At 33.8% G+C, this 12,497-nt stretch overlaps 1 protein-coding gene and 1 pseudogene across 2 annotated transcripts; one reads left to right on the plus strand and one right to left on the minus strand.

The window, feature by feature from the left end:
• Positions 1-230: 230 nt before the first annotated feature.
• LOC106392211 lies at positions 231-5,508 on the plus strand (annotated as a pseudogene).
• Positions 5,509-10,407: 4,899 nt separating this feature from the next.
• LOC106403249 lies at positions 10,408-12,115 on the minus strand. 2 transcript variants are annotated; one of them, XM_048740639.1, is made up of 4 exons: positions 11,917-12,113; positions 11,527-11,819; positions 11,259-11,438; positions 10,408-11,185 (listed from the first exon to the last, which is right to left on the minus strand). In XM_048740639.1, the coding sequence occupies exons 2-4, from the start codon at positions 11,788-11,790 to the stop codon at positions 10,571-10,573; spliced, it is 1,059 nt and encodes a 352-aa protein (XP_048596596.1). In that variant the 5' UTR covers positions 11,791-11,819; positions 11,917-12,113; the 3' UTR covers positions 10,408-10,570. The 2 variants fall into 2 exon arrangements, with proteins under 2 accessions (XP_048596596.1, XP_013699548.2); XM_013844094.3 differs by having other exon boundaries at positions 11,527-12,115.
• Positions 12,116-12,497: the final 382 nt, after the last annotated feature.

Below are 12,497 nucleotides of genomic sequence, written 5' to 3' on the forward strand. Positions count from 1 at the left end.
ATCACCTAATAAAGACTTATGTATGCAAATGGAACCTAAAGATGCCTAAATTCTAATCCAAATTATCAAAATGCATAAGAATGAATGATCAAAACAATGAAAATATGCAAGATATCAGTAGATGGCCTAACAACAATAGCAAGAGAAATAAAACAGTATTGCTTGAAGTTGTATGGTAAGGAACAATAATTGTGCACTAAAACAAATCAAGTTTTTTTTTATTTTCTTTCATGGCTGCTTCCTCCCTTTCCACAATACCTCCGCAACATCAACTCTTCCTCAATTTCCGAGAGAAAGATCTACGTTGTGGACTCGTTAGCCATCTCGTCGACGCCTTAAAAAGGAAAAACATCAATATTTTCATGGATGAATTCAAAGACAGTATCAAAAGGACAAAATCAAACCTTTTGATTCCTTCCTGACAAAGATAGAAGGGTCGAAAGTAGCTATGGCTTTCTTTTTTGAGAACTACACCAAATCAAACTCGTGCTTGAAAGATGCGGAGAATATGAATGGATGCAGGAGATCTGGTGGCAATTCCCATCTTCTACAAGGTGGAACCATACACCTTAGATATTTGAAGGGAGAGTTTGGTGATAAATATGGATTCTGGTGAAAGGTGATTAGAAGAAGAAGAAGAAACAGTGTAATGAATCCTTGAAGTTGATTCCTAATTTATGCGGCATTGTGGATGATACAAGGTACTGAATTGAATTATAGAGACTTTGAGAAATGTAATGTGATACATGAACCTTAGTAATTATTTTCCTTATGTTTCAGTGACGAGTGCCAAACAATCAATGATATTGTCAAGGCGGTTCAGACAGCTTTGCTCAAAATTTCCATGATAGGATGAATAGACAAACACCTCAAGGAGTTAAGTTGGATTGTGGTGAACACAAACAAACTCGTATATCATTGGAGTTGTTAGGATGCCTGGAATTGGTAAAACCACACTCATGAAAGATCTTCGTACTAAATGTACAAGTGCCAACTGCTCGGATGCAAAGTTCTTGTCTTTCTATATGATGTTAGTACGTTGGAACGGATAGATACTTTCCTCGGGAAACGGGACTGGATTAGTGACGAAAACAGGATTGTGATTTCAATAAGTGATGCGTTGATAAGTCTCTAAGTACAATTCTTATTGCTTATCGAACCGATTACGATCTCAAGTCATCAAACGATGCCTTGAGCCTTCAGAATCAAGAACAAGCTCTTGAAACTGCCATCTTGAAGAGCTAAACTCAACAAGCCAAAAGATCCAATCTCACCAAAGGAATGATCAATCAACAAAGGTAAAGAAGTCTTTTTGTACTATCTCCTAACTTTCTCTGTTTCTTGACTCTCAAGTTGTTGCAGCAGTGCCAGCTCAGCAACCCACAGCCATGTCAGCTTCCTCTTCTTCCTTTCCAATGCTAACTCATCATTTATCATAAGGTATCTATCGCGCGTCCTTAACAAATGGTCTGGTTGACGACACATACGTGGTCCAAAATCTGGACCACAGAGACAGCTTGCAACTCTTAAGCCTTCAATGATGATCATGCCAATCCTCCCAAGGAAGGTTTCCCGAAGCTGTCAGAAGAGTTTGTACATTACGCCAGAGGCCATCCACTAGCTCTCAAAATGTTGGGTGTAGAGCATTACAGAAAAAATATAGACCATTGTGAAAAGTTCTGTAATCCTATAATCGTTCTTATCATTCATCTAAGACCTCAAGGCCTATATTTATACATATCAGATTTCCTAATACTATCAAATAGAGGAAACTACAATAATGGAAATATTATATTCTAATGTCATCTAGGTTTGGGATATGTTAATATCCCAATACATTGGAAATCTAAACTGAAGACACTCGCCCAGAGCTGATCCCTAATATTGGAAGTGTCTTCCAAATGAGTTATGATGGAGTGCATTCAGAGCATAAAGTTGCATTTCCTGACATAGCCTGCTTCAGATCGGAGAATGTGGAATATGTAGAAAGTTTACTGGCTTCTGAATCTGCTGACACAACGAGTGCAATAAAAGCTCTCAAGAATAAGTTCCTGATTAACTTCTGATGGTCGAATGGAGATGCATGATCTACTGTATACATTTTCAAGGGAGCTTGATCCCAAAGCATCCACTCAAGATGGTAACAGACAACAACGGAGGCTGTGGCTCCATCAAGACATAATGAAGGGAGGCATGCTTAATGTTCTGCAAAATAAAATGGCGAGTTAACAATTTTTCAAAACTTTTATTGGTAAGGATCAATTTGTTAATCTCGTTTTTGTTACTTTTGTTAGAGTGCTGCCAATGTCAGAGGTATTGAACATGGAGAAGCTCCAGAGACGTGTTGTATTGAATATGAAGAACTGCCAAAACCTGGAGAAAATCCCAGTCCAGGTTGGTGAGCTGAAAGCTCTTCAGGAACTGATACTCTCTGATTGCTCAAATCTCAAGTATTTTCCAGAAATCGACATGATGATCTCTGTAAATATTTTACTTTTGGATGGGACAGCCATAGAAGTGATGCCACAACTACCCTCAGTGCAGTATTTGTGCTTAAGCAGAAGTAAGATCAGCTGCCTTCCTGCTGGCATCAGTCAACTTTTTCAACTAAAGTGGTTGGATTTGAAGTACTGCAAGTGTCTTACATCTGTTCCAGAGTTTCCACCAAATCTTCAGTTCTTAGATGCACACGGTTGTAGCTCGCTGAAGACCATTGCTAAACCGCTAGCCCGTATCATGCCAACCGAGCAGAACCATTCTACCACATTCATTTTCACCAACTGTAAGAGCCTGGAACAAGCTGCAAAGGAGGAAATCAGCTCGTATGCCCAAAGGAAATGTCAGCTACTGTCATATGCTCGTACACACTACAATGGGGTCTCTCTCTATACATATCTTTATCTATCTATTTGTTTCTCTTTGTAACCCTCTCTGAAATTCTTGTGTTTCAAATTTTATGATTCTCCTTTATTATAATTTTGCAGGGTCTGGTTTCAGAGGCTTTGTTCAGCACTTGATTTCCTGGATGCGAAGTACCTTCGTGGCTTTGTTATGAAACAGTTGGATCCGAGCTAGAAGTAAAACTTCTCCCACATTGGCATGACAAGAGGCTTGCTGGAATAGCTCTATGTGCTGTAGTCTCATTTAATGACTGCCATGATCAAATCAGCCGCTTGTCAGTGACATGCAACTTTAAAGTAAAAGTTGAAGACAAGTCGTGGGTCCCATTTCCTTGCCCAGTAGGAAGTTGGACCAGACAGGGAGACAAGATTGAGTCAGACCATGTCTTTATTGGCTACACCAATTGCCCATATACTATAAAGTTTCCTGAAGACGAGAACTCTGATAAATGTAGTTCTACTGAAGCCTCCCTTGAGTTTACTGTGGCAGGTGGTACAAATGAGAAAGGAAAATTAAAGGTGTTGAAGTGCGGTTTGGGTTTGGTGTATGCAAAGGATAAAAGCAAAAACAGTTGTCATGAAGCAAAGTATGATATGCCTGTGGGAGCGAGTTTTCAAGAAATTTCAGAAGAGGTTGATGGAGGAGGAGGAAAGAAAAAGAAAAAAACGAGAGGTGATGATGGAAGGCCAAAGAAGAAGAAAATAAATATCCCGTGTCAATCAAACAGTGATGCAAGGAGGAAAGATAGTTCAGTGATCAGGCATGTTGAGAATCTCCAAGCGGCAGATGAATCTGTTCCAAGTTAAGCACATTCTTACACAGAACTCCATGTCTTGATGAAGAAAGTCCAGCATGAGTAAAGATGTCAGTCATGTATGTTCTCTGATATAGAAGTACTTTAGAATTTTGGTCCATTATGTGGGAACATATCATCCTCTTTGTACTGGTTAGATTCCTATTTCTTCGTTGTAATGTTTTATTTTTTTCAGGTCTACTTTGATTTTATGAGAAGCTTTGAGTCAGAGTTTGATGACTTGTTTGTGAAGGGGAAGATTGTTGCAAATTGAGATTGGTCTTGGAGCTTCTGGTGAACTGAAGTTTCCATCTCTCCCTGAAAGGATGGGTTGGATATATCCATGTATTGGTGAGTTTAAGGTAATTTTCAGATCGCTGAACTTTAATACCTTAAGTCAGAGCATGGTTGATATGTCATCTACAAATGTCTTATTGCAGTGTTATGACAAGTATTAGCAATCAAGTCTGCTAAAGGAAGCAAAATCAAGGGTATTCACAGTTACAACGCACTGAACGTTCTGTCTCTTGCTTTGAGGAGACAAAGATTATTGTCAAGGTATAATCTTTTTGCCAGTTTTTCTTTAAAACCCGTGATGAACATAACATTGAGACTCATACAACAAGAAAATAATGCAGATACCCGCGATTTACTGGTCATACAAGACAGCTAGTCATGCTGCTGAACTAACTGTAGGATACTATAACGCTGATGGGTAGTCCCTTGTTTTCAAAATTCTGAAGAAATATTCAGTGTCCTGGGCCACATATGTCGTCTAGCTGATCCAGAAGGTTTGAGTTGGCAGTTAATTGATGTATTTATTGTTGACTTTAGCTGTCCTGTTTCTCTCCTCTTGTTTTTCTTTAGCCTAAGTTTGGTTATGTGTGGCAGGTGGTCAATGCAGCTTGGGACAAGGGACTTCTCATTGGCGGAGAGAATGTGATTACTTGTTTCGCCAGAGAAGGTTGTACCAATAAACCATCCAGAGAGCTATCGCCTTTCCTTCTTCACTTTATCGCCAACCTTCTCCTCTAGTTCAAGGATCAACTTGCTTTGTAGATTCGGATTACTTTATAAAACGCATGCACGGTGAGGATTTATCTGTACATACAATCTTTTTTTTTTTTTAACGCTGATTTATTATGATCTTACAATTATGATATAGGAAATATTACATAGACGATTCGACAACTGACAATACTACCTGCCTTATGAAGACCTACGCCTAACTGCATCACCTGAGCCGTCCTATGAAGATCCACGCCTGACCAGATGTACTTGCACCATGTTGAAGATCCCTTGCAAGCATTGCCTCCGTAGTCTGCATAATTGTTTAATAAACCGCTCTCTCCGGGACTTGAAACCTGGATTTCCTGTAATCTGCAATAAATTTTGCATAGTCTGGGATTTGAACCCCAGACCTGGGTGTAGAAGCCTTTAAACCTTAACCAATAGGCTACGGTGCTTCCACCTGTACATACAATCTATTGTGCATGTCTACATTGCTGAAGTTGTTGTTCTTACAATTCTTTGTATGTTGTTGAAGGTGACACATACACAGCGGTTGGAAATCAAAACCGAGCAATAGAAGTTGGTTGACTTTGAAACTTTAATCTATGTTTCTGTCTTGATGTTCTCTCAGGGCCTATGATCTTTTTTATATGTAAAGAAAGCCCTACACACTATTATACTAGTTGATGATACACTAACCATTAAAACAAGTTTCTTTTACAATTTCTTAGGTCTAAATTGAAACAGCGTGAGCATCACACACATCTAGTTGAATTAGCCAGTCGAGTACCTCTGCTTCAAAACTATAACAAAAGATTGAATTTTTGAGAAACAAAGAATAAAGTTTCTAGAACTAAATACTGAATCAAAACTTTTTAACAAAAAAAGTTACACTAACTTAAACAAGTCAAATCTGAAAGTTGGAAACATTTTATTTTCACCTCGGGCTCCGATTCAGTTGATGGAAGGCAGGATCCGATCCCTGCTCACAAGCCAACCGTGAAAACCCACGTGGCGGTGTCAGCCAATCAGTTCCCGACCTGCACCAAGCGAATCCGAGACCGCCGATAACCTTTTTTTTCCTCCATCCACCGTATCGAAATATGTTAGCCTCCTTTGATGTATATCTAATGAGTAACAGACCATTCATTAATTGACGCGTGTATATTGGAAGGTTCTCTTTGCACATTCTTTTAGTTTCCAAAATAGTGTTATCACGCGACCTGAACGCGACTCTCACCGACTAGAAAATCTAGACATTGGTTTTTCGTTTCACTTTGGTTTAGTTTGGGTTTTAGATTTCAGGTTCTATAAGAAATAGGTTCGAACGTGAACCGAGTTTTCTATCAATTCAGATTACAATTTATGTTAAAATTGAAAGAAAGCTTATATTTAATATTATACTAGGGATTAACCCGGGCTACGCCCGGGATTTTTTTTTCTTTAATTTAAGTTGTTAAATTATTTATATTTAGGTTATGATATATATTTATATAAATGTTAAGATGCATGTCATAATTAAAATTTATTTTTAAATTATAACACATTAAATTAACATATTTTTTACTATTTAAATATTTTTTTTGAATTTTGTTGGCTATCTAGTTATCATATTTATCAAAACTATCTATTGAGTGTTGGAATAAATGTTTTAGAAATTTAATCAAACTGCAGAGTATTTTCGGATCGACCACATGCTCAACAATCGATCGATCCGTAAAAAGATGGTCGATCTACTTAGCCAGGTAAGTACAAATTTAGCAAAAATATCTTTGATTTTTGAATATTACTATTCTTTTGAATATTGTTTCTTTTGAATTGTATTTTCTGATTTTTTTTTTTTTGTCATCAACAATACAGACTCATATTGACTCTGTGAACCAAACCGGGTGATCTGCATCCATGTGAACGACGAAAGACGGTTGTTTTCTAGCACTGCGTGCTAGACTATCCGCCTTTGTATTTTGCGTCCGTGGTACATAGATTATTTCTGATCGCGTGAAACTCTCTTTCAGGGTCTTGATATCTTCCAAATAAGTTGCAAAAGCTGGCCATTCTTCTGGTTCCGAAACCATCTTCACCAATTGAGAACAATCCGTTGCAAACGTAACATGAAATTGACGTAAGTTCCTCATGCATTCCATTGCCCATAAAAGTGCTTCCATCTCTGCATGAAGAGGCGAAAGACTAGCCCTTACATTCCTCGCCCCCAGTAATCCATCGAAACCTTCCAAAGTACTAAGCCAACCTTGTCCTGAAAATCTAGTACCCTCCTTCCACGAGCCATCCGTAAAACACCATCTTCCTGGGATCGACGGCAATACCGTGTCTATTCTTGGTGTTAGCATCCTTTGGTCATTTACTACTTGTGCCTCAGCCCATAATGTTGATTCTGTTTCCGCCAATTTAATCGTATCCATAGGATCTATATCCAAGTTGCTGAAAACTTTATTATTCCTACCTTTCCAGATATACCATAGAATCCATGCAAACTGGTGATCCTCCATCTGCGGGAGAACTCTCCAGAATAGATGATCCATATTTGTGAATAGGGAACTTGTTGGAAAATAGACTGGGTTTGATGGTATTTTCTGATTAAATCATTGTATTATAATGTTTATGTAAATATTTTTTTGTGATGTTTGAATTTGTGTTGTTCGTATACTTAACCTAGGTGATATTGATGTTTAACAATTTATTGTTTTCTGGAAATAGAAAATAATGATATATCAAAACGTATGTAATACTTATTAAATGATAGTATAATGTAAATTATATCCATTATTTGAAAATACCATTTGTTGTTTTTATTTTATTTTTAAATCAGAAATGATTTTTATTTAAAAACATTATTCATATATAATATAATAGTTTAAGTTTGGAAGATTAATATATATATATATATATATAAATTATGTATATTTTTAAAAAAATAATTTAAGATATTATATATTGAGTAACTGAATAAAAGCTGAATTTCTTATCTTGAAAATCAAATATTTATATTTTTGTCTTCATGTTATACTCACCAATCCATCATTGATATTTATAACTCAGTATGTTTAAAAAAAAATAGTTTTAAGTAATAAACAAATTTAATAAATTAAATTCATCACCTATAATGTTATGTAAACTATATTTGAAAACTCTCTAAAATTGTATTTTAAGCATAATATTACTATTATTTAATTTAAGTTATTTTAATCATAAAATATGCTAAACCAACTTAAATTATATTTACAATAGGACCATCCTAAACCGGTTACTAAACCAAAAACAATACTAAACCAACATGATGTAATGGTTTCGGGATAAACGCTTGAATAGTTATTAATTGTAATGGTTTGATCATGAAAGAGTTAGTATGAATATTAACAATAAAATTATGGATTAGATTAATTTATATTTGTAAGAATACCTTTGAGTCTATGAAAACAATTCAATTCCCATGAATAAGTTTGGCTTTTGGAAGTTGTGGGTTTCCCAACAATGAATCCACCTAACAAAAAGTTCGTTGTTATAAAAAATCTCCTTCAAGGTCATTAAAAGTTTTTGGGACGGCAAGAGTTGATGGTGGAACCATTTTTTTGCTCGAGTGTTTTGAAGTTTTCCTTGATAGTGTGAGGTTGATGTTGATGGAATAGTGAGTTTTATAGAGACTTTCTTGATGTAAAACTATACATTTTTATTTTTTTTGTTTAATATGGTATTTCCATTTTTATATAGTTTACTACCATTTTAAAATAGATGTACATTTTAAGATAGATGTTTAAATTTTAATGTACTTTTTCCATTTTTTAAAATGTTTATTTCCATTTCTTATATTTTTTATTTACATAATATCTATATTTTATATTTTAAAATAGATATTTAAATCTTAATGTACATTTTCCATTTTTTTAAATTGTGTATTTACTTTTATTATATATTTTACATTTTACATTTTAAGATAGATGTTTAATGCTTCATGAACTTTTCCATTTTTTTAAAAAATTGTATATTTACTTATTATTATTTATATAATTCATATATTATATATTTATATTATTTACTTATTATTTATTTTCCTGTATATGTATTTCCATTTCTTGTACTTTTTATTTACTTAATGTCTCTATTTTACATTTTAAGATAGATGTTTAAATCTTAAAGTATGTTTTCCATTTTTTTTAATTGTATATTTCCATTTGTTATACTTTCTATTTACGTAATATCTATATTTTAAATTTTAAGATATATTTTGAAATCTTAATTTAATGTTCCATTTTTTAAATTGGGGATTTACTTATATTATATATCTACTTAATATTTTTTTTTTTATATTGTGTATTTCTACTTCTTATACTTTCTATTTACTAATAATTTTATAATTTAAGATAGATTTACATTTTAAGATAGATGTTTAAATACTAATGTAATTTTTCCATTTTTTTTCAAATTGTGTATTTCCTTTTCTTATACTTTCTATTTGCGTAATATCTATATTTTCCATTTTAAGATAGATGTTTAAATCTTAATATACTTTTTCCAATGTTTTTAAGTTGTGTATTTCTTTTTCTTATACTTTCTATTTACTTAATATCTATATTTTACATTTTAAGATAGATGTTTAATATTTAATGTACTCTTTCCATTTTTTTAAAATTGTGCATTTACTTATTATTGTATATATAATTCGTATATTAATATATTTATAATATTTAATTATTATTTATTTTTCTATATATTGAGTATTTCTCTTTCTTATACTTTATATTTAGTTAATATTTATATTTTATATTTTAAGTCTTAATGTATTTTTCCATTTTTAATGTAAAACGGTAATATTTAATAGAAGAACTTGGACAAATAGTCAAATAGTTATATTTATGCTTTTTTATTTTTTTTATAAAATGGTAATGTTACATTATGGAGATAAGCCGTTTTTTTAAGTGTAAAATGGTAATATTACATATGTTTAATGTAGTATTTTCATTTTTTTATCTTGTATGTTTACATATTATTTATTATTTTTAAAATTATATATAATGTTTTTTTTACAAAATAGTAATGTTACATTATGGAGATAAGACGTCTTTTTTTTAGTGAAAAATGGTAGTCTTACATATGTTTAATGTAGTTTTTCTATTTTTTATATTGTATGTTTACATATTATTTATTTAAAATAAAAATGTAAAATGGTAATCGTACATATGTTTAATGTAGTATTTCTATTTTTTATGTTGTATGTTTACATTATATTTATTATTTTCCAAATTATATATAATGTTTTTTATTTTTTTTATAAAACGGTAATGTTACATTATGGAGATAAGCCGTCTTTTTTTCAAGTGAAAAATTATAATCTTACATATGTTTAATGTAGTTTTTCCATTTTTTTTATGCTGTATGTTTACATATTATTTATAATTTTCGAAAATTAGTAATATTAAAATGTAAAACTATATTTTATGCCATGTGTCATCTTACGGGAGAAGTTTTTTTTGCTGATGTGGACGCTTTATGGAGCCTCAAAAGGTCCCTTTTATTAGTAAGGATGTTATAAACTTATAATCATATTTGTAGTTAAAATTACGAACTTTATTGTGTCTCGGTTTATACAGTATCTGTACCATTTGGATCAGATGGATCAGCTAATATTATTGGTCTGGTTTTAAATTGACAAATATCGGTTTGTTTCCTCCCCCACATATCCACAGGAGTCACCTAAAGATTTGATATGATTTGTATACACGAAACTTACATATATCACACCATTATTTATCACATCATATTCCGGTTCGGTTGACCCGATCCTGTTTGGCCAGACTATAATAATTACATTCAAAGATGGATGCAAGTATATGCACAAAATTTTAACCAACTTTAACCAAAATAGTTCACAATCTCTGGCGGCGAAGGGACCGCGCCACCACGAACCAAAGCCAAAACCGAACCAGCAGTGCTCAAAACTCGTGGGACCACCACTCTAGCAACTCTCGGTAGGGTTGGGTAAGTAAGAGTACCAACGATAAACCAGTTGAGGCTCATCAAAGCAACTGCATCTAAAGCCGGTTTGTTCTTAACCGTTGAGAAAAACTGAACCACACTTCTCAAAGAGATACCAACCACAGTGAAGAGAGCTCCTATAAGTGGAGTACACAGCTCTTGTTCTTTGGCTCCATACATTACTACCCCCACGACCAGCGCCAGCATCGCACTGAACACGCTTCTTGAAACCGCAACGTTTCTCTCTAACCCGAGAACTCTTGGTGTTAGCTCTTCGTCTTTCGGAATTGTCGCTTTTGCAAATGGATAAAGAGGTGATTCGACAGATGTAAACTCGGCTTCTTCCTTTGACCCATAAGGGATATTCTTTGGCTTTGGTGTGCTGCTGACTTCACTAGGTTCTTCCTCTGCTTTATTTTTGCCTTTCATGCTCAAATATTCATTTCCGCAAGCTTCCTTCAACTTAATATTTTCCTCCTTAAGTTCTTGCAGCTATCAAAAATACGTTTTAGTCAACATATGTATTTGGTTATGAGAAAGATTGATATTATTTGGTTTTTGGTACCTCAGCCTCTAGCTTTTTGATTCTTGTAATGGCTCCATCATGTTCATCTTCTAGTTCATCTAACTCCTGTTCCATGAGTCGATATTCTTTTATCGCGGCGCGCAGATTATCTTCTATTTCTTTTCTATTCAATTCAAGACTCTCCAGCTCATACCTCAACTGATAAAGACTCTGCTCAAGCTGAAATTTTTTTAAAAAAAAACTTTCAAAAATACAAGAAATATTACTAAACACTAAATACAAGAATTGTTTGTAAACCGAAACGAACCAGTCTTTCTCTTGGTATAGAAAACAGGAATCGAATCGGAAACGTAAAGAGGAGAACAGAACCCCAGACTGTGCCCCACACAGCTCTCCAGATCATACTTAAGTTGAAACAAATAGCAGAGCTCACAATATCAGCAGACACAAAGGTTGTAACAAGAGCTGATCTAAGACAGAACACACATGCAGATATGCAGAAAAACAAAGGTCTGGTCATTAGATATACTGGAGATGAGATCAGCCCATAAACCAAACCTCCGAGATCCATTTTTTACTTCACCGTCAAGAAAAAAATCCCTTTAACAACATGAACAGCACGGAACCAAGATGATTCTAGTTCTTATAGCAGCGGCATAAAACTCCAACAAAAGAAAGGAAAGATTAAAAAGCTTACCTTATTTAGGCGAAGAGTAAGAGTAAATGAGAAGTTGTAGCGACTGAACCATAGAGAAAGCAAATGAAAGGGAAAGAGACAGAAGATGTGGCAGACACAGGAGAGCCATGGACGACACGTTGAACGTATTTCTCAGGTTATTCGAATTTGGATAAAGATCAGAATTCTCAACAATTAAAATATTATGTTCGATAAATATGTGCTAGTGGTCGGCTGGTAGCACAGCTTTCCAGCGTCGCTATGTGAATTAAATTCGAATCTAACTATATTTAGATATTCCTAACACATAACTAGCAGCTGATTTAATATTTTTTAAAAATATTATGTTCGAAGAAAAACAAATCTCGTAATTAATTTTTCAAACCAGGTTTTGAAATTTATAAACCACTGGTCTCGAAAGCAACACCCAGATTGGAATCAATCAACATCCAATATACATACCGATACGATACACACGGAACCAGGAAAGACTATTGTTGTACGCAAGTTTCACTTCATTCTAGACCCGGTCCAAAAGTCTAGTTCAGTGTTATAATTTTTTTTTTAAAAATGTTAATAGATCTTGGAAGATTACTAAGGTC

This window comes from Brassica napus, chromosome A9 (assembly GCF_020379485.1).
Source record: "Brassica napus cultivar Da-Ae chromosome A9, Da-Ae, whole genome shotgun sequence".
Lineage (NCBI taxonomy): Eukaryota > Viridiplantae > Streptophyta > Magnoliopsida > Brassicales > Brassicaceae > Brassica > Brassica napus.